The sequence below is a fragment of the Sorex araneus genome, chromosome 5 (assembly GCF_027595985.1).
Source record: "Sorex araneus isolate mSorAra2 chromosome 5, mSorAra2.pri, whole genome shotgun sequence".
Lineage (NCBI taxonomy): Eukaryota > Metazoa > Chordata > Mammalia > Eulipotyphla > Soricidae > Sorex > Sorex araneus.
This window is the reverse complement of record NC_073306.1, coordinates 130,276,984-130,302,326: the sequence shown is the minus strand read 5'-3', so window position 1 is coordinate 130,302,326 and position 25,343 is coordinate 130,276,984. Positions and strand designations below refer to the sequence as shown.

General features: G+C 56.7%; 1 protein-coding gene across 2 annotated transcripts; it reads right to left on the bottom strand.

Annotated features, from left to right (window-relative positions):
• Positions 1 to 7,803: 7,803 nt before the first annotated feature.
• On the bottom strand, positions 7,804 to 20,224 carry SLC2A10 (solute carrier family 2 member 10). 2 transcript variants are annotated; one of them, XM_055140350.1, is made up of 5 exons: positions 20,162 to 20,224; positions 14,756 to 16,039; positions 13,683 to 13,805; positions 12,190 to 12,325; positions 7,804 to 8,192 (listed from the first exon to the last, which is right to left on the bottom strand). In XM_055140350.1, the coding sequence occupies exons 1-5, from the start codon at positions 20,163 to 20,165 to the stop codon at positions 8,132 to 8,134; spliced, it is 1,608 nt and encodes a 535-aa protein (XP_054996325.1). In that variant the 5' UTR covers positions 20,166 to 20,224; the 3' UTR covers positions 7,804 to 8,131. The 2 variants fall into 2 exon arrangements, with proteins under 2 accessions (XP_054996325.1, XP_054996326.1); XM_055140351.1 differs by lacking the exon at positions 7,804 to 8,192 and having other exon boundaries at positions 12,186 to 12,325.
• Positions 20,225 to 25,343: the final 5,119 nt, after the last annotated feature.

Genomic DNA, 25,343 nt, shown 5'->3' with positions numbered 1-25,343 from the left:
TCCCGGGTCCCTCATCCTCCCCCCCTCGACCTGGCCCTGAATGGCCCCTCCATCCCCCACCCGCAACCCCCCACCTGGGCCCCTGCCCACCGGCTCTAACAGGGGACGGCCCTGAGGACAGCAGGACAGGCTTCCTGGGTAGAGATCCCTGCGGTGTCTCCGGGCTGCTCCTTACTCCCCCACAGCCTCCCCACCTCCGCCTCAGTCTCCCAGTCTGTGCAATGGGAGAGTTATATTTGGAGTGGGGGTCACTCTCTCTTGTGGGGCCAGCCTGGGCCTGGAGGATGTTTTAGCAGCCTCTCGGGCCCCCCCACTCACCCCCAGGGAGCCAGCAGACCCCCCCACCCTCCAGTTATAACACCCCCAGGAGCTCTGGAGGCCGCCCCGCACCCCGGGTGGAGATGGAGGGGTCCTGCTCACTGGCTTCTTGATTTGTCCAGCACCTGGCTGATCTCTTAGGGATGCTCGGCTCTGAGCAGGAAAGTGGGGAGACCCAGGGGAGGGCTGCCAGGAGCACCTCCTCCCCCTCCTCCCTCCTCAGCGGATGCTGGGCCCCTCAGGGCAGCTCCCCTCCCGGTGCCCCAGAAACGCCCCTGCCACAGAAAGGGCATATTCGTGAATCCCCCAAAAGAACAGCAGCAGGGGGCCCACTGCCTAGAAAGCAGGGGGTGCAGACGGAGGTGTTGGGCAGAAACACGTGAAGAAGCCGGCCGTGGAGTTCTTGGAAGCTCCCAGCGGGTAAATGACTGTGACCCGCACATACACACCTCACGGAAGAGCAAACTGACTTCAAAGGGCCCCTGAGCCCGGCCCCCGACCCTAGCAGCCCGGCAGGGCCGTCTCTCCGGGGTTCCCAAAGTGCAGGAGAGGGCAGGGGGAGAGCACCACGTCTGGAGTTTTGATATGACTCGACTCATTTATTTTTGTTTGGGGGCCACACCTGGTGGTGCTCAAGGGCCCCCTTTGAGCTCTGTGCTCAGGGGGACCTCCGGAGGCGTTCCGGGGACCTCATGCCTTACCAGGAGTGGAGCTGATGTCAGCTGCAGGCAAGGCCAGTGCCTCCACCCCTGTGTCATCACTCTGGCCCATGACTTCGTGTCTTTTGTTTGTTTGTCTGGTTTTGGCTTTGGAGGTCATCCCTGGCGATGCTTAGGGGTTACTCCTGGCTCTGCACTCAGAAATCACCCCTGGCGGTGCTCGGGGACCATATAGGATGCCGGGGATGGAAAACCCAGGTTGGCCTTGTGCAAGACTAACGCCCTCCCCGCTGAACAATCGCTCCAGCCGCAACTACTCCATGCTTTGATTTAGCCCTGACACCACAGTGATGCTGGAAATGATCACAGGACGTGACGTTGCATGTCACCCTGCTGTTTCTCCCTCCCCCAGGAGAAGCAGTGAGGCCCCTGGACCAGGTGCAGAGCCTCCCCAGAGAGCGTGTTTGCGTGGACAGCGGAGACGGGGTTAGGGTTGGTGGCAGTACCCCCTGACATCTGTCCCCGAGGTCACCCAGAGCATGGGGAAAGTGGGAGGGGATGAGGAGGGTCTAGGGTTCTCAGTCGATGGGAACAGGCTTCCAACCAGGCTGCAGGAAAGGGTGACCAGGAAGGCTGGAAGCCACTGATGACAGGATGAAGCCAGATGGAGCCAGAAGGAGTGACTGTAGCTATTTCAAGGCTTCCAAAGCTATCCCAGCCGAGGGCACCGAGAAAGCGGGCAAAGAAGAAAAGGTGGGAGGGCTGGAGCCATAGCACAGCGGGGAGGGCGCTTGCCTTGCATGCGGCCGATCCAGGTTCGATTCCCAGCATCCCATATGATCCCCCAAGCACCACTAGGAATCATTCCTGGCACGCATATGCTGCCTGAGCCCATGTGCTGCTTGTGTCCACGTGGCCGAGCACATGTGTCGGCCGAGCACATGTGTTGCCCGCATCTCCCCTCTTGAAATGTGTACTTTCATGCTTTCATACCTTTGTGTCTAAAGCTCGGTTATGTGTAAGGGTTTCCTCCACCCTTGGAGAAGCCCGCGTTCCCTCATGAGTGCATTATTTTCACTATTCTCTCTCCCATTTATCCCTTCCTCCTTCCCTCAGAAACCTCTAAATAAAATCTATTTACTTCAAAAAGAACAGGAATCATTCCTGAGTGCATGAGCCAGGAGTAACCCCTGTGCTTCTCCGGGTGTGACCCAAAAATGAAAAAAAAAAAAAAAAAGAAGGAAAGGTGGGCTTGGAGTGAAAGTCGTTTCTCCACTGCCCTGGGCTACCTGAGTCAGGGCTCAGTAGGAGGGAGGGAGGGAGCGAGGGATCAATGTTCCATGCTTGGGGACGAGCTACACCCAAAGCAGGGTGGCCGGCAAGTGCTCCCGCCTCTGAGTGACATGCGGTTGGGGGTGGGGCTCCTACCACCCAGCCAGAGCATCAAAGCACCGAGATGCAGGATCACCCGAGACCCCAAATCTGGAAGAACTTAGCGACCACATCGTGCCAGTTCCCGGGGGAGCATATGCACGCAGAGGAACGAGGAACGCCCAGAATGACGGGGAGGAAGAGGGAGGAAAAATGAAAACACGCTGTTTCCACTGGCAGGATCCGTCTCGGCCAGCAAGTCTGCAGTGCTCACGTGGGGCGCACATAATTCAATTTTCTGCACCCCGAGGAGGAGAGACCGAGCGAACACCGGGAGAAATGGCGGGCGCGATTCATCAGAGCCATGTTTCCTGTGACAGCGCTCAGGGCTTGATGGTCTCCAGCGGTGACTGCCACGATGTTTTACAGGCAGGGTGATGTCGGGGGTCTCTCCAGATGTCTCTATTTCTCAGCCGTTTGATTTCTCATCCGCGGCAAAAGGTTGGTGGGTATTCACCAAAAGACTGTGGGTCAGGGCATGGTCAGTGTCTTTTGTTTTTTTAATCCTTTCATGGTTTTTTTTAAAAAATTAAGTGAAATATGTATATTAAAGGTTATTTCACCTAGCTAGTCCCTGCAGGGCAGAAGCGAGAGCCTGTACCTGAACACGCAGACACAAAGCGGTTTCTGGGCTGGAGTGGTAGCACAGCGGGTAGGGCGTTTGCCTTGCACGCGGCTGACCCGGGTTTGAATCCCAGCATCCCATACGGTCCCCTGAGCACCGCCAGGGGTAATTCCTGAGTGCATGAGCCAGGAATGACTCCTGTGCATTGCCAGGTGTGACCCAAAAAGCAAAATAAAAGCAGTTTCTAACTGGGACCTCCTCTCTCTCACAGGATAGAGGAAGAGGCTGTTGGTATCTGTAACTTTACGTGGCAAGAATGAAGGGTTGATGACGGGGCCACCCCAGCGTGTCCCACAAAAGGTGGGTGTGCCCGCTGTACTTCACAGCCGCCGGCGCCGCCTGCTGGCTGGACTCCAGAATGCAAGTCCAGCTGCCGTCTCTTTCCCAAGAAAATGCAACAGTTTCGGGAACTTCCAGGCTTCCGCTTTAAGAAAGACTTGAAAAGTGTCGTTTCTCTTAAATGATCACACCTAGACACCTAGTTCCAGGTGGGGGAATGAGGGGTTGTGTTCCCATATATTCCCTCCGCCCCCAGCTCCTGCTGTGACGTCATTGCTTGTCTCCCTATGTATGGAAACATTATTTTAAAATTATTAAAATTATTTAAAATTATTCCTGTGCAATGAAAGAGAAGTATATCATCTTGGACCTTTTTTTTTAATTTTTGGGTCACCCCCCCAGCAATGCACAGGGGTTACTCCTGGCTCTGCACTCGGGAATTACTCCTGGAGGTGCTCGGGGACGCTATGGGATGCTGGGAATCGAACCCGGGTTGGCCGCGTGCAAGGCAAACGCCCTCTCAGCTGTGCTATCGCTCCAGCCCCTTCTGAATACTTTAAAATATCTTATAGCTGTTACCTGAGGGTTTTCCGACACCGCCAAGGCGTATGCACTGGATGAAGCTAAAACCGCTTTGCATTCTTCCAGGAATGCGGTGTTTCAAGAACACTGCTGTGTCCGCAGGCACTTGCTGCGTCACCAACGGTCCCAGAGGCCTCCCTTAGTCTCTCTCGCGCCCAGAAATTAGAACTGGCTGGGGGGGGATCTCGATCAGCTGCAGGCAAACTCCAGCCCGTGCTAATCTCTGTTTCCAAGGTGCAGGCTAGAGCTTGGGGGATGCAGGAGGTACCCAGAGGGGTGAAGGGGGCTTCGATGCTTCTTACCATCTGACTTGGAAATGGTTCTGGGGCTTCAGCCACGTCGGGTTGGCCAGAGTAAGTCCTGGGAACACGGCACCCTTAGACTGCCAAGACTTCCCGAGACTCCCCCTGAGAGTGGGAGGCAGGGATTATGCCCACCGCCACCATCTGACCCCAGACTTCCTAATCTGAGATCATGATCCCATAGGTGTTTTTTTTTTCTTTTTGGGTCACACCCAGCGATGCACAGGGGTTACTCCTGGCTCTGCACTCAGGAATTACTCCTGGCGGTGCTTGGGGGACCATATGGGATGCTGGGAATCGAACCCGGGTCGGCCACATGCAAGGCAAATGCCCTATCTGCTGTGCTATTGCTCTAGCCCCAATCCCATAGGTTTTTGAAAGTGAATGTGGGCACCAGAAAAAAATTAACAACAGCTAAAGCTTCTGAAAGCGCAGAGACCAGAAATCGATTCAAAATCAACCCTGTCATACAGCCAAAGCGTTTCTGGCATTTCTCAGGGACGAGGGGGATGAAACCTTAAGATGCCCTGAAATGTCACTGTCACTGCCACTGTCATCCTGTTGCTCATCGATTTGCTCGAGCGGGCACCAGTAGCATCTCCATTTTGAGACTTGTTACTGTTTATCGAATATGCCACGGGCAGCTTGCTAGACTCTGCCGTGCGGGCGGGATACTCTCGGTAGCTTGCCGGGCTCTCTGAGAGGGACGGAGGAATCGAACCCGGACCGGCCACGTGCAAGGCAAATGCCCTGCCGCTGTGCTATTGCTCCAGCCCACCCTGAAATGAACCACTATAATTTCATTTCAATCTGATTCCCTGAAATCACTTTGAGGGAACTTCTGGAAGCTTTTTATGATCATTTTGATGTGTTTATTATCGACCATTTTGACAATTCAGAAAAGCAGATGCAAAGTTCCTTCCTGTTGGGCAAAGTTCCTTCTCACCTGGCCCCCCAGAGATAGCCCCTGCTACTATATTAGTGAAAAGACCTTCACGGTGGTAAAGTTCTGGTTCATTCCAGTGTAGCAGGGGTGGAGACGATGAGACAGAAGCGGTGGCTTGGCCTGAGGACTCTAACTTTGGTCGTTGGAACAGTCAAATAGACAAATTCCCACTTTGCAGTCCCTCTGGCCCTCCTAAAACTGTGTCACTGGAGAGTTTTAAGTTGGGGAGGTGCCTGGTCATCTACCCCTAAGACCCAAGAGACTGGCTATGCATTTCCAAGATGTAACGAATAGGGTTCACAAAATCCAATTTCTTGGGGACTGGAGCAATAGCACAGTGGGTAGGGCGTTTGCCTTGCACGCAGCTGACCCGGGTTCGATTCCCAGCATCCCATATGGTCCCCTAAGCACCGCCAGGAGTAATTCCTGAGTGCAGAGCCAGGAGTAATCCCTGTGCATCGCCAGGTGTGACCCAAAAAAGCAAAAAATAAAAATTAAAAAATAAAAATAAAAAAAAACAACAAAATCCAATTTCTTTCAATGTTGAGATTGGACTGGCCAGCTGGGGGAGGGAAAAAAAAAAACCCTCACTGCTTAGTCTTGGAAAAAGATCACATGCTGCAGAGAGCTTATTAGGAGGGTATCTTGGTAATTGTTTAACTTAGCCGGGAAATCAGGAGACCTGGATATCCCTGACCCCAAATCTGGAGGAACTTTGCAACTTTGTGGGACCAAATTCCATGGCAACGCATCCACAGATTCCAGGAGCTGCTGGTTTTACGTGTGGCAGCAATGGTTAAAGATTCTCCCATACCACAGCAGGGGAGAAAATGAATCTAGAAACAAGGTAGTAAGTTGCCAACTTAGGAAGAACCAAATTTGAGTCAACCGATGCCTTGTCCAATTTTAATAAAAGATAAAGCCGAACTAATCAAACCAGATGATAACGGCGATATTTTTAGTCCTGTTTTGGTAGGCTGCCGTTCATTACGTTAAGTATAACATTCATTTTAAAAACTAACTTTGATTGAAGTTACTGCTCGTAGAAGATGAACCGACTGGAGGGTGTGGGAGACAGGATTTATTTTCAGAAGAGAAATGTAGCCAGCCAAACCCTCCAGATCCTTACATCTTAAAATGATTTCGTGTCATAGACTTCAGAGAACCTTAAATCACAACACGGGCTGAAGAAGCGTCTCTTTACTATACAACCCACAACCCGCCGTTAAAAGACTAACTCTTTCCTTTTCCAGAAAGGAAAAATGACAATTTTGACAACAAACAGGTTTTGAACGGAGCCTCGCAAGGTCGCCGACGGCAGAGGCTGAGCTCCGACACAGACGATCTCCAGAGAACCTCCCTCGTCTTTCCCTGTCCGAGTCCCAGGAGGAGGCCAGTCGGGGTCCCCGGCCCCCACCCCTGCCCGGGAGGCCTTGGGGGGGCCGGGCCAGCTCCTGCACTCCGGCTGCCGCCTCTGCCCGGGCCACAGAGGGGAAATTCTGCACCGGAAAACAGAACCAGGATGGAAACAGTCTGGCCTGCACGGGGCGAGGGGGCGGGGGTGGGGGGGTGGGGTCAACATCCCCTTCCTGGGGGAAGTGGAGGCCAACCCCCTCTGGTGCAGGGAGCCCTGACCGCTGGGAAAGTGACTTTCCAGCCAGGACCTGCATCACCCGGGAAACCCGGGGCTTCCGCTCCCTCTGCTGCCTCCCGCCCCCACCCCGTTCCCACAGGCGGAAGCCGAGGCCCACGGTGGGGGTCACCCGCCGGCCATCACACACTAGCAGGGCCGGCCTCATCTCTGGGACCTGCTAACCCAGCTGACTTCCCCTTCCGCTGCCCCCTTCCTTGACTGCGCAGTTTCTGTCTGACGCACCCCGGGGGGCTGAGTGGCCAGGACCATGACCACTGAGACCACCATCCTCTACCCCCCCACGTCCTACCAGTGGGATGGAACCAGCTCCTGAAGGGACATGGGGGTCGAGTCCCCGTCACAACACACACACACACACACACACACACACATACACAGGACACACACACAGAGGAGACACACAGAGGACACACACATACAGGACATACATACACAGGATACACACAGGACACACACAGGACATATACACATAGGACATACACACACAGGACACACACACAGAGGACACACACGGGACACATATATAGGACACACACACAGGACACATACACGACACACATACAGGACACACACAGAGAGCACACACACACAAGACACACACAGGATACACACACACACAGGACACGCATAGGATACACACAGGATACACACACACAGGACACGCACAGGATACACACACATACCACACAGACAGGACACACAGACAGGACACAAGACACAAACACACACACACGCACACACACACACACAGGCACACAATCAGCCCCACTGGACAGGAGTGGAAACCAGGCTGCAGAGAGCCGCCCCTTCCCCACCCCCAGCTGCCAGGGGCCAGCGCCCCGTGGGCACCTCACCAGCTCCCCCCTGCAGAGCCCGCTGGCGCCCCCTCCTGGGCCCGCATCTCCGATCACAGCCCTGAGTCCCACTTCCCTCCTCCCTGGAGACGAGGTCCCCACAGACAGACAGACAGACAGACAGACAGACAGACGGGCGGACGGGTGGCCGGTGGCAGCAGCAGGATCTCTGTGTCACTGGCAGCGCTGAGAGCTGCGGAACCGGGGTCACCGCCCCCAGCCCCGGGGCTGTGTGCCCCGAGGACACCGCCAGCCGGGCCTCCCAGACGCCCTGGTTGTAAGGAGAGGCGCAGTCAGAGGGGAAACTGAGGCGGGAGGCAGCTCCTCAGAACCCTCAGCACACGGCAGGTGACATCTTCAGGAGTCAGACCCCACCCCTCTCACGCCAGCACTCCCCCCTGCGGGCTGCTGTGCTCCCTGGGCGCAGGAGGCTGGAGGCTCCCGCCGGGGACCGGCTCCATCGTCTCCCTCAGACGACTCCTCAGGGGCCCGCCGAGGCCTCGATGCGGTGGTACTGGACGCCGGCCGGGCCCAGGCCACGCCTGTCAGAGAGAGTGAGGTCAGAGGTGGCAGGGTCTCCCTGAGGGGCACCGCAGGGCCAGCCTGACACCCCACCTGCCCCTTCCTGCTTCCTGCCCAGCCCAGCGTTTCCGTCTTCTCTCCCCTGGACACCCAGTAGCCCCTGCCCGGCCTCTGCCTGGGTCTCCCGACACCCTTAGGGCCTCCCACCACCGATCTGGCCTTTCCACCCAGAAAACCAGTTTCTGGGGCTGGAGCCATAGCACAGCAGGTAGGGCGTTTGCCTTGCACTCGGCCGACCTGGGTTCAATTCCCAGCATCCCATAGGGCCCCCAAGCACCGCCAGGGGTAATTCCTGAGTGCAGAGCCAGGAGAGACCCCTGTGCATCGCTGGGTGTGACCCAAAAAGCTTAAAAAAAGGGGGGGGAAGAAAAGAAAACCAGTTTCTGGCCCCTGCCCTGCGCCCAGAGCCCTGGCCGGCCCAGCCTGACCTGCGCCCTGTCTGTCTCCCTCACGACCACTTCTCCCGCCGCCCTCAGGGGTGTCTTTGCACCCCCGGCCCTCCTGGGAGTCGGGCTCCTGCCCATCACAGCCTCCCCAGGGCCTGTCAGCCCGGAGCAAGGGGGAGGGAAGCAGAGACAGGGGTGTATCCCCACGGCCCTGAGGGCTTCAGGAGAAACGGGGTCAGGGCTGTGAACCCCTGGGCCCCAGCCAGGAAAGCTGCACACCCCCCTCCCCACACTGTTCGCTTCCTGGTGGGCAGCCGCTGCCTTCTCCTCACTCTGGGTCTCTCCGGGTCACCGCTGATGTGTTTTGTGGTCTGATTTGCTCCCTTCCCTGAGAATGACCATGTGCTCTGGGGAGGGTGGGGAGGGAGGGAGGGGGAGAGGGAGGGAGGAGGGAGGGTGGGAGGGAGGGAGGAAGAAAAAAAGAAAGACAGAGAGAAGAAGAGAAGGAGGGAGGGAGAGGAAGGGAGAGAGAGGGAGAGGGAGAGAGAGGGAGAAAGGGGAAGAGGGAGGAAAAAGAGAGGAGAGAGAAGGAGAGAGGGAGAGTAGGGAGGAAGAGAGAGGGAGGGAGAGAGAGGGAGGGAGAGGGAGGGAGGGAGAGGGAGGGAGGGAGAAAGAGAGGAGAGAGAGAGGAGAGAGGAGAGAGAGAGAGAAAGAGAGAGAGAGAGAGAGAGAGAGAGAGAGAGAGAGAGAGAGAGAGGAAAGTAACGGGGCTGGCTGTACAGCGGGTGAGGTGCTTGCTTTGCAGGAGGCTGACCTGGGTCGGACCCCAGCACCCCATATGGTGCACTGAGCACTGCCAGGAGCAATTCCTGAGACTAGAGCCCCCTCCCCAGCCCCTCCCCTCTGGTCTTGGGCCACACCCGGAGGTGCTCAGGGCTTACTCCTGGTGGGCTCCGGTGACGTTATGTGGTGCTGGGGGTTGAAACCGAGTCGCCCCCCCGCCCCCCGTGCAGTGCCAGCGCCCCGCCCGCTGCGCTGTGGCTCGGGCCCCAGAACAGTCTCCTGAGCCTAAGTGACCAGTGAGACCAAGGAGCCGGACAGCAGCACGCAGGGACGCAGTCAGTCCCGATCCTGGGTCGCGGATGGCTCCCTAAGAGAGGGTCAGGCCCAGAGAGGCAGGACCCCGGGGGCTTGAGCAGCTTGAGGACGCGAACAGACATAAGCCCCCTGCTAGACCCAGAGGACGCCAGGTTTGCATTTCCCGGGAGCGTGAGGTCTCTGTTACGATTGGTCTTAAGGACAGTCAATCAAGGCTCCTTGTCTTATCTTGGCCAAGTCGGGGTGGGTCCATAAGGCAGGCTTGGCCAATCAGATTTTTTCCCCTGGGACTATGCCCCAGCTGCCCCCACACTGCTTCTGAACCCTACATTTGGGCTCTCCAACCCTTCAGGTCTAGTTCCCACTGAATGCGGCTGGCGTGAGGGCCTGCAGAAGGCATCTGGCCTGGGGCGGGGTGATCCAGGGCGGAGGTTCCCCCCCTCATGAGTCCTGCATTCCTTGGGTCAAGGAGGGGCCCCCAGCAGGGGACCAGGGTGGGGGCAAGTTCCAACTCAGCATTAGAGTGATTGCTGCAGTCTCATAGGGGCCCTCAGGAGTAGAATGGCAGTAGGACCCAGTGACTCCCTGTTATGTGGGAGCTAATGGGAGCACTTCCCAAGGATGCTAGGATTAAAGTGCTCCAGGTCCCTCTGATCGTTCTGGTCTTCTCTGAATAATGCAAGGTACCAAGACGTTAGGGTTCCACACTTCGCTCTGGGACTTAGATATCTGTGGCAGCTCCTACAAATGCACCGATCTCACATCTACCCTCCTCCTGCCCACCCCCTCCAGTGACACCGGCTTCCTGCTTTTCTTTGCAGCGGTAAAATATACTGCCAACCTCAGGGCCTTTGCACTTGCTATTTCTTCTCTCCTCCTCTTTCCACAGCTGCCACCTACTTACTACTTCCGCTGCACCTTCTCAGAGACGTCTTCTCTCTCTACCACCCAACGCCCCACCCACATACACACACACCTCTGACTTAGCCAGCCTAAGACATGCACCCTCCAAGTTAGCATACCCTCCTGCCCCTCAGCCCACCTGCCCTCCAGCTGTCTCCTCACAACATCCTTTGCTCTTTTCATTTGCTTCCCACTACACATGGTAAACTATAAATGTGTTGGTGGTACATGCATTGCCTTGCTTATCCGAGGGGCCCCGGACCCAGGCAGAACAAGGACGCTCTCCTTCTTGACCAGAATCTTCCTGGCACACAGCAGAGACCTTCTGAAAGAGTGACTTGTCTAGATGTTTGAGTGTGGTTTTTATTTATTTATTTATTTATTTATTTTGGATTTTGGGTCACACCCATCGATGCACAGGGGTTACTCCTGGCTCATGCACTCAGGAATCACTCCTGGCGGTGCTGGGGGGGGGGGGGGGGAACCATAGGAGATGCTGGGAATCGAACCCAGGTAGGCCACGTGCAAGGCAAACGCCCTACCCGCTGTGCTACTGCTCCAGCACTGAGTGTGATTTTTTAAAGGTCACAGTTGGAATGTTTTATTTCTCCAACCTCCCATGACCCTAAGGTTCCGTGGCTTGGGGGTTCTCGCATTATTCCCTCATTCCACGGCTTGAATGTTCCTCTGAGCTGGGCTCACAGTCCAGCGAAACTGCAGCAGGAAGACGTGAGCAGTGGAGGAAGGAGTGCTTCCCGGCCTGCAGCCCCAGCTTGTCACGGTTTTTAGATGTTTTCCAATAATGAATTCATGTTTTGTTTATATAGAGAGTGTTCTATGTCTATTCGGGTAGCTTTGTACATCTATAGTAATTTTTATTATAACATTTTACATTTTGATGCAGATGCTTAAGCATCATCTATAATATATTGCTTTCCGATATAAGGCAGATATTCCCTTTTTAAGGATAAAACACACTTTTATACTTGAGTAGATCTACTCATAGATTCCCTTAATTAAAAAAATACATCTCCTCTCCTCACTCTTATTAAATGATCTATTTGTTGATTTATCTATTTCATGCCATTTTTTAAGTATGAGCATCCAACTAGCCATATTGTTAATTTTAATATATGTACCTGTAAAAAATGAAAGATATACATTTAAAAAATTTTGTCAACTTGGAGGCTGGAGTGATAGCACAATGGGTAGGACGTTTGCCTTGCACGCGGTCAACCCAGGTCTGATTCCCAGCATCTCATAGGGTTCCCTGAGCACCGCCAGGGGTAATTCCTGAGTGCAGAGCCAGGAGTAACCCCTGTGCATCGCCAGATGTAACCCAAAAAGCAAAAAATATATATCTAAATCAACTTATCACTGAGTTACAGTTTTGTGGAATTTTAGTTAGAAAGAAGGTGGAGAGGCAGAGATGGAAGACAGAGCTGGACCCTGAGGCCGGGCAGTATGGGAAGAATGATTAAGGACTGGTGTCCTATAGAAAAATATGCACTAAAAGTACCCCGATATGAGCCCACTATTCCCCCAGGTACACCCCAGGGGCCCCCTTTACCGTCTCTTCTGGAACTGCTTGTCTATCTCTGCCAACGACAGGCCCTTTGTTTCCGGGACGAACCAATAGATGAAGCCAAGGCCGAGGACGGCGGTGAACCCATAGAGCAGGAAGGTCCAGGACAAGCCAATGGAGCCTGGAACAGGAGACACGAGCACTGACCCCACGCAGAGTCCCCCGAAGGCCCGGGTCCAATGACCAGCAGCAGGCTGGCCGGCAGCAGTATCAGCCACAGGGCGTGGAAAGGGCCGGATCCCCAAACACACACACACACACACATGCACACGGAATGCCCAGGCACCGACATCGACAACACAGGCAATGGATGTGAGCCACAACCCAGAGAAATCAACTCCAGCCAGGCTAACCCAGGGTGCTGTTTGGCAAAACCCAGCTCAGGATTTTATTTATTTGTTTGTTTGTTTGTTTGTTTGTTTGTTTGTTTGTTTGTTTGTTTATTCTTAAGCAAGGAACTGCTTCCAGTGAGAAGCGTGAATTAGTGAACTGTGTGTCCACGGAGCTGAGTGACGGCCTAACTGGCCAGGGGCTGCTGCAAGGGGACAAAGTCCTGCCCCTCAGCCCCCACCCCCTCTTTTTTCTTGGGGCCAGGGTCACAAATGAGCACCCATGGAAAAGTGCTGCTTTAGTGCCAGGCTGTCACAGCCCACACTGAGGTCCCCAAGACCCCCGACCACCAGGGCTGTGCAGCGTTTGCTCCCCTTCTCCGCCACACAGAGCAGAGAACCTGCAGACACCCAGCAATTCCGTCCCTGCCCCACCTGTCCCCGCTCAGCAGGCACATCAATCAAGCAGGCGGGAAGGGGATGATGGTGGGGTCTGGAATGAGCCTCACGGCTCCAAGTTCTGTTATCTTTGTCTCCCCACCCATAACCCTCCCGTTTTTTTTGTTATCAGTCCCCCTGATTTCCCATTCAGAAGCCCCGCCCCCCTCCACTCTGGCCCTAGGGTGGGTGGTAAGTGACACTGGGAGCTGGGCAACGGGAGATCCTCCCCCCAGCCGCAGTGATTGGGTCAGGATAGTCATGTGACCCTGATGAGCCAATGAGGGCCCTCCCGGGCTCAGAGGCCAGAGGAGGCTGTCACGACCCAATTCTGCCCAAAATGAGGCCCTCCAGGTCATGGGCAGAGACTACACGGGGAAAGGTGGACAACAGTATGACCGAAGCCTCCAGATCAGCCAGGCCAGAAGCCAGACACTGTCTTTTCTGTGATTGAAAAAGAGATGTTCGGGGCCGGAGCCATAGCACAGCGGGGAGGGTGTTTGCCTTGCACGCGGCCGACCCAGGTTCGAGTCCCAGCATCCCATAGGGTCCCCCGAGCACCGCCAGGGGTGATTCCTGAGCATCGCTGGGTGTGACCCAAAAAAAGCAAAAGAGAAAAAAAAAAAAGAAAGAAAAAGATGTTCACAGCAGCGCATGAGCCCGTGAGAACGCGCGGGAGGGAGCCGGCCAGGAGCGAGGCCCAGGACTCACCCAGGAGGTTGAGGAAGGAGAGGCTGACGAAGAGGTTGGCGGCCCAGTTGAAGCTGTTGCAGAAGGCGAAGGCCCTCCCTCGGATCTGCGCGGGGTAGATCTCACTGAGGACCAGCCAGGTCACTGGGACGAGAGAGCAGAGCCGCTGCAGAGGGGACACCCCCTCCCCACCACCACCACCATGCAGACTGCCCCCCCAGTGTGACGTCATGCTCCACACCTAGTGCTCCCCCCACCACTCTTCCTTGAGCTCCGAGGCCCCGCAGTGCTCCCGCAGCTCATTCAACTCAAGTCAACTCGGAGTGGGTTCATCAGCGAGAGGCATGTTGAGTGAAGCATGAAACTTAAATGATTTGGGGGGGCAGTATTTATTTTATCTATTTATCTATTTATTTACCAGGCTCTCCCACACAGTAAGCCTGGTAAGCTCCCCCATGGCATATTCATATCCCAAATACAGTAACATATATATATATATATATCGGAGAACCCAGCAAGCTACCCAAGAGTATCCCGCCTGCACGGGCAGAGCCTGGCAAGCTACCCGTGGCGTATTCGATATGCCAAAAACAGTAACGATAGGTCTCATTCCTCTGACCCTGAAAGAGCCTCCAATCATTGGGAAAGATGAGTAAGGAGAGGCTGCTAAAATCTCAGGGCTGAGAGGAATAGAGACGTTATTGGTGCCTGCTTGAGTAAATCGATGAACAACGCGATGACAGTGATACTGTGATCTATTTATTTACTTTTGGCTTTTGGGGTCACACCCAAAAATGCTCAGGGCTGCTCAGGCATTACTTCTGGCTCTGCACTCAGGAATTATTCCAGCTGTGGACGGAGGGATCGTATGGGATTCTGGGGATCGAGCCTGGGTGGGCCAAATGCCCTCCCTGCTGTCACTTCAGCCCCGGGGTGGTCTTTATAAGAAAAAAGATCACAAGCATAAAGGAGGCTCCGCCCCAGAAGGAGAAGCTCTGAGGACCAGACATGGTCAGACGTCCCCCACCACCGCTATGGTCCCCCTCCCCAGCCTCCCCCAGCCTCCCACCGGAAGAGAGAGGGGCCTCACTCACCTGGTCCGAATCCAAAGGAGAAAGCGCTCACGAAGACCATCATGCACACCAGTGCCGTCCAGGGCAGCAGGGCGTGCACGGAGGCTGGAGGAGGGGGTGCCGGGGAGGCGGTGTCCAGGGCTGCCGGGGGAGACGGAGTGGGGTCCCAGGCCCCAGGGCGAGGCTGGCTTTTCTCCGTGGCCGATGTGCCCGGCTCCCCTTGCTTCTCAGGGGCGGCTGGTGGCAGAGATGCCCAGAGGCCCCTGCCCGGGTCGGAGCCTCCAGGGAGGCCTGACGGTCTGGTGGCGTTGGGCATGGCCAGGCAGCTTGGGCCCGCGTCCAGGGGCAGCGCAAAGCTGACAAGGCCTATGCCGCTGACCGACAGGGCCATGAGGGCACAGCCGGTCAGCAGCAAGGCCCGGCGGCCCGCTCGCTCCACCAGCCCCAGGGCGGCCAGAGTAGCCGCGACCTTCACGGCACCGAGCCCCACGGAGGCCAGCACTGCTGAGGACCCGCCGTGGAAGCCGACCGCGTGGAAGATGGTCGAGGCATAGGACAGCACGTTGGGCTGCCCCGTGAGCTGCTGGAACAGCACCAGCCCCAGCCCCACGGTGGTCCGGCCTCGCATGTTCTCCCGCGCCCGGAAGAGGTCCAGAAAGGAGTAGCCGGGCTGACGCTGCCCCAGCCCGGCGGCCTCTCCGCCCTGGAGAGGGATGAGGTCCTTGTGGGCGGCGGCGTCCCCTGGCCCAGCCGGCAGCAAGAGGAGGCCCAGCGACTGCAAGAGGGCGGGCGCGGCGGCCCAGCCCAGCATGTGCCTCCACCCCCCCAAGGCCCCGGCCAGCGCGTAGTTGAGAGCATAGGACAGCAGGATGCCCGCGGTGACGCCGGCCTCGTAGAGCGACACCAGCACCCCCCGCTGCCGGGCTCCCACGAGCTCCGACAGGTAGATGCAGCAGGCCATGGAGGAGAGGGAGATGGCGAAGCCGGCCACCGTGCGGCCGAGCATCAGCCAGGCCAGGGAGCCGGCCAGGCCCGTGCTCAGGCTGCCGGCCAGCAGCACCAGGTTGCTCCCGAGGACGGCCTGCTTCCGGCCGTAGCGGTCGATGAGGAAGCCCCCTCCCAGGGAGGCGGCCAGAGCCCCCCAGAGCAGGCTGCCCACCAGGAGCTCCTGCTGCAGGCAGCTCAGCCCGAAGTCAAGCTGCAGGGGCAGGAGGGCCCCCGATATGACTGCCAGATTATACCCAAACGTCAGGCCCCCCAGCAGAGACACAGACGCAGACACGGGCAGGAGTGGTGGGGAGTGGCCTGGAACACAAGAGATGGGGAAAGAGCTCAGAGTGGGTCCTGCCTGGACCACCCGTCTAGTCAACCTCCCATCCACCCTCACACCAGCCCATCGTCCACCCACTCATCCTATCACACACCCATTCTTCATCCACCATCCACCTATTCTTCCACCCATCCATCCTCCCATCCACTAATTCATCATCCATCTATCCATCCACCAATCCCATCCTCCCATCCACCCATTTATCTATCATCCATCCACCCATCCAATCATCCACATGTCCTCTCATCCATCATCCATCCATCATCCACCCATCATCCACCCATCCTCCCATCTACCCATCAATCTTCCCATCCATCATCTATTCATCCATCCATCTGTTCAATCACACATCCAAGGATCCAACCATCATCCATCCATCCTTTCATCATCCTTTCACCCACCCATCTTCCCACCCACCCAATGATCCATCATCCATCCACCCACAAATCCCATCCTCCCATCCATCCATCCATCCATCCATCCATCCTCCCACCGATCATCCATTCATCTATCTGCCCAATAACCCATCTATCCATCCATCCATCCATCCATCCTCCCACCGATTATCCATTCATCTATCTGCCCAATCACCCATCCATCCATCTATTCATCCATCCATCCATCCTTGCACCGATCATCCATTCATCTATTTGCCCAATCACCCATCCATCCATCTATTCATCCATCCATCCATCCTCGCACCGATCATCCATTCATCTATTTGCCCAATCACCCATCCAGTCCTTTGTGCCGCCATGTGAGATCGACCCCGGAGGCAACTGAACCACTTCGGACACGAGCAGCGCCCCCCAAATGCCTCCAAACTGTGTGCTCGGAGCTACTGGCCCAGGCGCTGCCAGCGGGGTATGGTCTTTTCTCTCTCAACTCTTTTTTTTTAACGCAGCGAGGCAACAGCCGGTTTTTAGACTATGCAGGAAGCCCGGGAAAGCCGATGGGGCGGGACTTCTGGATCCGCCCTGTGCCAATGATACTTAAGCACAGAGCCATGTGGGGACGTTCCTTTGTGCCGCCATGCGAGATCGACCATGCGAGGCAACTGAACCACTTTGGACACGAGCGGCGCCCCCAAAATGCCTCCAAACTGTGTGCTCGGAGCTACTGGCCCAGGCGCTGCCAGTGGGGTATGGTCTTTTCTCTCCAATCACCCATCCATCCATCCATCCATCCATCCTCCCACCGATCATCCATTCATCTATCTGCCCAATCACCCATCCATCCATCCATTCATCCATCCATTCATCCATCCATCCATCCTCCCACTGATCATCCATTCATCTACCCAATCATCCATCCATCCATCCATCCATCCATCCATCCATCCATCCACCCACCCACCCACCCATCCATCTTCCATTCATCGTTGCCCATCTACCATCCATACACCTCCTCTTTCCTCACCATGTCATCCTACATCCCTTCACCCAGGCATTCACTTCATCCTTCCGCCCACCTATCCATCATTTATACACAGTCCCTGGTTCTGAGCAGTAGGAACAGCATGTGACTACCTGGACTGGGGATGTGACCTCACTAAATGGAGGTGGCCTGGAGCAACCCAGAACCATCCTCCCCTCAATCCCACCCCCAAGAGATTCCTGAAGGCACAAGGACACTCCCCCCTACCTCCCCCATGACCCCACATCCAGGAAACTGTGCTCCGAGTCATGGATGCTTACTTAGGGGCTCCTTTTCTCATTAACATGCAGCTGCACATTTTTTTTTTTAAGAAATCGCTTTATCCCCTCTCCCGTTTGCCATTGGCTGATGGGGGTTTGCTCGCCAGCCTGGCTGTGGTGCTTGCACACTTCAGCTGTGTTCCCTGCCAGCACACCCTGAGGTTTGCCCTCCCCTAGCTGCAATGCTTTCACATGCTCATGAAGGGCTCACTCTCTTGCCAAGGCCAGAAAACCCTCGGGGGGGGGGGGGATTGCAGATAACAGAGCTGCCAGACTGACATGTGTGGCACGTGAGAACACAGGGGATTAAACCCATCCCCGCGCACCTGCAGGTGCTCGGAGCCCCGGAGCTATTCCTCCGCCTCTGCCCACACCCCTTCCTCCACTCTCTCTCAGTGGCATTTCTCACTAGCAAACACTTCTGCCTGCTCGCTCCAGCTGCTCACACACAGACGCGGGCTCTTGTTAAGCTGAGCAGGACAGGGACCCAGTGTCTCCGCCCCAGCCTGACCCCCGAGAAGGCCTCGAAGGGGCACCTGCCGAATGAGCCAACACTGGAGACTGGGCAGTTTGACCTCCAGGCACGCTTGGCACGCCGCCACGCAAGTAAGCACCCGGTAGACAATCCTTGAGCCAACAGATGATAAGATAACTAAACTCTGGGGGTGTCGGGGTCCAGAGAGGAAGGAGCTCGGCTGTGAGCTCCTGGGGATGTCCAGGGCTTGGAGGCGGCCATGGAGCAGAAGCAGCTTGATTTTGGCCCGGCCCGAGGCCAGTCAGGTGCTCCTTCTGTTACAGCTTTCTGCAGCTTCCCCTTTCCCTTCTCCCTAACTCACCATGCCCAAGAAGGATGCTCGGGTTAGAAGAGGCTAGACCAGCAAGCCGGAGGCTTGTCGACTGGCATTGTGACTTCTCAGGGGAAGCCACCGCACATCCTCTTGGCTAAGACCGAAGCTCACAACCATTGTTTGCACTGATGAGAACCCGGGCCCTTGGCTGGACGGTACCAACCAGTGTAGACGGTGCAGTGTAGACTGTGCGGTATAGAATTCTTCTCCACCTGCCAGGGCTTCTGGGAGCTCTGGGGGACTCAGCGGGGTGATGCAAACAGCCTCCCCAGGAGGCTGGGCTCCGCGGTCTGAGACCCCTGGGATATGCGTCCTGACCGCCCGCCCCCACTGCTGTGGGCCTGGCTGTAGCTGCTGCGCCGTGGAATGCCACAGCGATACGGAGGGAGACCTTAGGTCAAGGGGCAGCATGGACGTGAGGTGACGCAGCTCTGAACGGGGGCGTCTGGAGCCTGAGCCCCGGGTTTTGGCTGGTAGAGAACAAGGGCTGGGGGAGCAGAAGCCCCTCCAGGTGCGGGCAGGAGGGGCACCTCAGCTCAGTGGTCCTAGGACCCACTTTCTCTCAGGCCGCCCTGCCACGGGGCACCAGGCTGTGCCCATTACATGCCTGAGGGCAGAGGAACGGTCACACGGGGCAGGGGTCTGGCAGAAAGGGACTGGCACCTAGGAAGGTGGCGAGGGGTGCAGAGGGCAGAGGGCTGTCTCCCTGCGCCCAGCCTTCACTGTGGCCTGGGGGCACCCAGGCACTATTGGGAAGGCCCCCAGCGACACATGCAGAGAATAGGGACACGGAACACACGTGCCAGCCGGTCTTGGAGCCTGCAGCCAGCGAGGCTCTCCAGGAAGCACTCCAGAGCCGGTTCTTAGAATCTCAGATGGGTCCGTCAACGGAACATCAGCTTCCCCAAAGCTACAATGATTGCCCATCTGCTCGCTGCCCAGTGCTCAGCCCTCGCCCACCATCCACCATCAGGTAGGTGCCTGAGTCCGGGCTGAGGTGAGTCTCAAGGACCCTCTCTCAGCCTGAGTCCCCCGTGGCCACCGAGCAACCCTCCCCCACGGCTCCCGGCAATCCCGGCTCCCTCTCTTCTGCTCCCGTCCACGGAACCCCTTTTCTCGCCCATGTCTGGGGCCCTGGAACAGTGCCTGGTGCCGGGAAGGGCTCAGAGGAGGGCTCAGAGGATAGGAGCCTTTTCTGAGCTTCAATTTTCTCCTTCATCTGCAGAATCAGAGCATTGGCCTTGCCTGTGTTCAGGCTGGCAGTGGGCCCCGGGGGCAGGGGCAGGCCCCCGGGTAGTAGTAGCAAGGCAGTGCGGGGGGGGGGGGGGGGGTTCTGGGGGCACATTTTTCTCTGGGCAGAAAGGAGCCTGGGAGGAAGTGGGCCGCTTCCCCTCCCGGCCTCCAGCCACTGCGGTCGGTCTGTCTGTCCCGGGCTCAGCCTCCCAGCGGCGGGGTCGCGGGGCATGTAAGCTGCTCCCTCCTGTCGGGTAGGGGTGGGGTGGGGGGCTGCAGCTGCGGGGATGCTGGGGCTCCCCTCCCCAGGACCACTTACCCATGGCCCGCGAGACTCCAGTGCGGGCTGCGGGCTCCTGGGGAACAGGCTCAGCATTCCTGGGCCGAGCCGTCCCCGCCGCGTCGCCAAACAAACTTTAGGGCCGGACCGGTCTCCGCCTCCGCCCGCCCTTCCCCGCCCGCCCACCGGGCAGCAGCCGGCAGCGCCACGTCCTCCTCCTCCTCCGCCGGCCCGGGGGCCTGGAGGCGGGACAGAGGGACCCGGACCGGCCCCCTGCCTGGTCCCCACCAGCAGTCTAGGGCCCCGAGGCAGGACCACCGAGGCACCCGGGGACCGCCCCCTGCCTGGCCTCATCCTGGCTGGGGGTCCCTACCGGCTGCCTTTCCGGGGGTCTTCCCCCGCCGTTTAGAGACCCCGCAGCCGCGCCAGCCCTGGAGTGTGCACACAGCCAGGCGCCGCCTGGACCCGCTTCCTTGGTTCATCCCTGAGCTGGGCCACTGTTTGTTCCCATGCAGAGGCCTCGGGTGCTGGCTGGGAGAACGGAGCCTGCGGTTCTTTATCTGCGCAGTTCACCGGCCAAGGGAGGAGAAGACAGATTTTCTTTTTCTTTTTTTTTTTTTTTTTAAGATGAGGGCCCAAGGGGCTGGAGCAATAGCACAGCGGGTAGGGCGTTTGCCTTGCACGCGGCTGACCCGGGTTCAATTCCCAGCATCCCATAGGGTCCCCTGAACACCGCCAGGAGTAATTCCTGAGTGCAGAGCCAGGAGGTAACCCCTGTGCATTGCCGGGTGTGACCCAAAAAGCAAAAAAAAAAAAACAAAAAAAACCATGAGGGCCCAAGAAATAGTACAGTGAGGGGAAAAGGCCCATGTTGGATCCAGGCACCGCCAGGGGTGATCCCTGAGCACAGAGCCAGGAGTCAGGCATGAGCACCACCTGGTATGCCCTCCCCACCCTCACCACAAAAAAAAAACACACACACACAAAAAAAAACGATCAAAAGTCAGATGAGTTGAAGAAGAAACATAGTAAGTGGGGCCAGCAAGGCAGAGTGGAGATGGTGATGGTATAGGTGGGTCCAGGGCGGCCTTTCCCGGGGTCTAGACCAGGCCTGAGGGGAGGGGGAGGGGGAGGGTGGGCTGGGCTGAGTTTACAGACAGGAGGCGGCAGGGTGGCTGAGGGGCAGCTGGGAGAGCCTGGACAGGGCAACGGGCACGTGCTCGCGCCTTTAAGGCCTTGGGAAGTCTGAACCCTGAATTTTATTCCAGGGGATGAGAAGATGTAATGGGTGGGGGGTCGGGGGGGGGGTCCTAATATGTCACAGGGAGCAAGGGTGCGAGCAGCAGTGCGGCTGCTGAGAAGTGAGCCCCGAAGATGCTGTGGATAAGGGTCAGGGGGAGCAGAGCCCCCCGAGGAGGGCAGCCCGGAAGGGAGTCGCGTGGGGAGGGGAAGGCCGGCGCTCGGCTCTGCCCCGGCAGTGCCCTCGAAGCTGTTCATCCGGCAGCCTTCAGGGGGACGAGGTGGACGATACGATGCAGAGTATGATACGATGCAGGCTGGGCACACAGTTATTTCTCGCTCCGGACAGACCAGCCCAGAGTCTCGGCCGAGCAGAGGCCCGTATCTGACTCCCACCCGCCTCTGTCAGCAGGCCCCGCGGGACCAGGCGGGCCGCAGACACCGCAGAGGCAGGACTTGCCCAGCTGGGGGTCCTCGTGTAACCCTGGAACCCCTCCGAGCCAGGGCAGCAGACTGAACACACAGCCCCAACGCCAGATGGTCCCCGCCCTGAGTTCCAGACGGGCTGCAGAGCACTGTGAGCGGTAGGATGCCCAGAGAGAGAGAGAGCTAGTCCCCTGAGATGTCTCAGGAGGGGTTCCCAGGACCCTGGTGCCCAGATCCCCCAGCTTCTGTGTAGGGAGGCTCAGCGCAGGCAGGGAGGACCACTCAAAGCCTCGTGTGGGTCTTGCCTGCAGGACCCCCGGCCCACCACCGCTGGCTCCGGCCCCTGCCAGCGCCCAGACGTCAGCGCCTTCCAGCGAGGCCCCAGCACCATGGAGCAGAGACTGACGAATCATCCCTCTTGTTGCCTCTTCAGATTCTCGACCCGCAATTTCCATGAGCATCACTCGACAGGGGCAGGGTTGGGAAGAACACTGCAGTGCTAATAACCAGAACAGAGCTTACCCCGCCGAGAGGCCACGAGGGGCCGTGATGGAAGCACTGCGTGTGGATTAGTTTAGTCACCTTTGCACCTGCCTGATGAGAACAGGGACTATCGCAATCTCTCCCAGGGGTCCGGGCCAAGACACCGAAGCCCAGGGCAATGCCGGGACTTGCTTGCATAATCAACAAAGAAAGCACGTTGCCTGGGGTTCAAGGACACGCGTTGGTAGGGAGCTGAGCTGAGCCAAGCCCGGGGCTGGTGGAACCAGGCTCAGACCCACTCGGGTCTTCTGCCTTCTGGTGTGGAGAAGAAGCCAAGGAGGAGACTGTTCTGTCATTGTCATGCACCGGCTCTGCCTCCGTCTGAATATCGGAATGTCTGGAATTGTCACCAGGAGAACCGGCCCAGCATGCCAGGACACTGCTACCCGCAGGAGAGAGCTAAGGATGGAAAACACAGGAGGTTTCCCTCTCTCTCTCTCTCTCTCTCTCTCTCTCTCTCTCTCTCTCTCTCTCTCTCTGTGTCTCTGTCTCTTTCTCCTCTCTGTCTCTCTGTCTCTCTCCTCTCTGTCTCTCCTCTCTCTCTCCTGTCTCTCTCCTCTCTGTCTCTCTCCTCTCTCCTTGTCTCTCCTCTCTCTCTCTGTCTCTCTCCTCTTTCTCTGTGTCTCTCCTCTGTGTCTCTCCTCTCTCTCTGTGTCTCTCCTCTGCTCTCTCCTCTCTCTGCGTGTCTCTCTGTCTCTGTCTCTCTGTCTCTCTCTCCTCTCTGTCTCTCTGTCTCTTCTTTGTCTCTGTGTCTCTCTGTCTCTGTCTCTCTCCTCTCTGTCTCTCTGTCTCTCTCCTCTCTCTGTCTCTCCTCTCTTCTCTCTCTCCTCTCTCCTCTCTCTGTCTCTCCTCTGTCTCTCTCCTCTCTCTCTGTCTCTCCTCTCTCTGTGTGTCTCTCTGTCTCTCTCCTTTCTGTCTCTCTGTCTCTTCTCTCTCTCTGTCTCTCTCTCCTCTCTGTCTCTCTGTCTCTTCTCTCTCTGTGTCTCTGTCTCTCTCCTCTCTGTCTCTCCTCTCTCTCTCTTCTCTCTCTCTTCTCTCTCTCCTCTCTCTCTGTCTCTCCTCTGTCTCTCTCCTCTCTCTGTCTCCTCTCTCTGTCTCTCCTCTGTCTGTGTGTCTCTCTGTCTCCTCTCTCTTTCTCCCTCCCTCTCTCTCTCTCTCTCTCTCTCTCTCTCTCTCTCTCTCTCTCACCTCCATGGCTTTCTTTAGTCGTGAGGATGTCTGCCAGCTTGCTGTCTAATCCCCTCTTCATTTGGTGCCCTAAACAAGAAAGAAATGTTTTTAACCGGATTATTTGAGCCAGGTTTCCGAAGTGGCTCGCATAGGTTGGGGACGGGGCTCTGTGGTAGTGTGTGCGTGCTTTGCGTGGGTGGGGTCTGGGTTCAAGCCCCAGCCCAGGCGTTTAAACATCTTTTAAAACACTTTTCAAAAGCCTTTCCTTGAGGGTGAGCCGCCCGGGGCCTGGTTTCTGGTGAGCAGGGTGCAGCTCCACGGGGGTGCTCTTGCTCCTCCTTTCCGGTTCTTCCTCCTCCCCTCTGATGAAGGCTCTGGTGAGCGGCTCCAGGGAGGGAGTCCCCCGAAAGAAGTGAGGGTGGTCTCTGGGCAGGAGCCCAGGAGGAGCTGAGACCCTCCCATCAGCCACGAAAACAGAACTTTGGCCTGGGACAGTGGTGAAGGGGGAATGATCACAGGGACACCTTGAACTCTCCAAACTAGAGTTTCCAAGCGAGGGAGAGAGTCCAAGTGGCAGAGCATGTGCCTTGTATGTTGTAGATCCAGAATTTGATCCCTGGCACTGCATGCACTTATAGCTGTGGTGACCCCCAAACACTGCTAGATATGCTCCCCCCCACAAATGAAAAGAGTCAGATTATACTTCCTCTAAGAAATCGAGGAGGACTTTCTTGAGGAAGTGATAGCTGAGACTCAAAGGATGTCTAAGTAGGTCTAAGCAACAAATGCTCTTGGGATGGGGGATGGGGGGAGTAGGTGCAAAGGCCCTGTGACAAGGGGCTGTGAAGAATGACAAAGTTAGAGAAGGCACACATATTTGCAGCTCAGAGAGCAGAGTTGCTTGGCAAGTTATGAGTCTAGAAAAGGGCCCAGGAGCCCAGGGACCTAGAAAACCAGGGCTCCTATATGGCACGGGGGTGAGGGAGTGAGGGGGGCTCTCCTCTAAGTACATTGGGGAGCATTGAAAGATTTTAAACTCACTTTCTTTTTTTTTTCCTTTTGGCTTTTTGGGTCACACCTGGTGGCACCTGAGGGTTCCTCCTGGCTCTGCACCCAGAATTACTCCTGGCGGTGCTCGGAGTACCATACAAAATGCCAGGGATCGAACCCGAGTTGGCCACGTGCAAGGCAAACGCCCTCCCTGCTGTACTATTGCTGCACCCCCTTTAAACTCAGTTTCAACGCTTGAAATCAGCAAGCCCAGCCCTGGTGACTAAGTTTGCACAGTGAGTTTTCCAAAGGAGGGTTCAGACAGATTGCGGAGCCTTAAATGCTAGTGGCGTTGTTAACCAAAGTCAAATCCCGGGAAGGTGGACACTGGAAGTAGAAAGGGTTCCCGGTGAGCACTGACCAGTGGCGGCTGACCAAGGCGGCTGGAAAGCACATCAGAGCATGCAAAGGGGCTGACGTTGGGAAAGGGACTCTCGGCCGCGTGTCTGTGCCGTCCAGGGCGCGGGGGCGGAGGGGGCAGTCTGGCACTCTCGCTCCAAAGGGCCTTTCTTCACTTCCCAATAGGGTCCACAGGCAGGGAAGCAAGATGGACACATGAAGAGAGTGGGCAGGCACGTTCCACCCCATAAAACTCCTCCCAGCGGGGGATTATTCAAACCCGTGTTTGCAGAAGAAATAAGGCAGAGAGAGGTTCAAGGATTCGCTTTTCCTGCATCAGAAACAGTACTGTAAACCACAGTGCAAAAACTTACCTAAAAAAAAAAAAAAACCTGCCTCTCGCAACTTTGTAACTATCTCACAGTGATTCAATCTAACATTTTTTAAGAAAGGG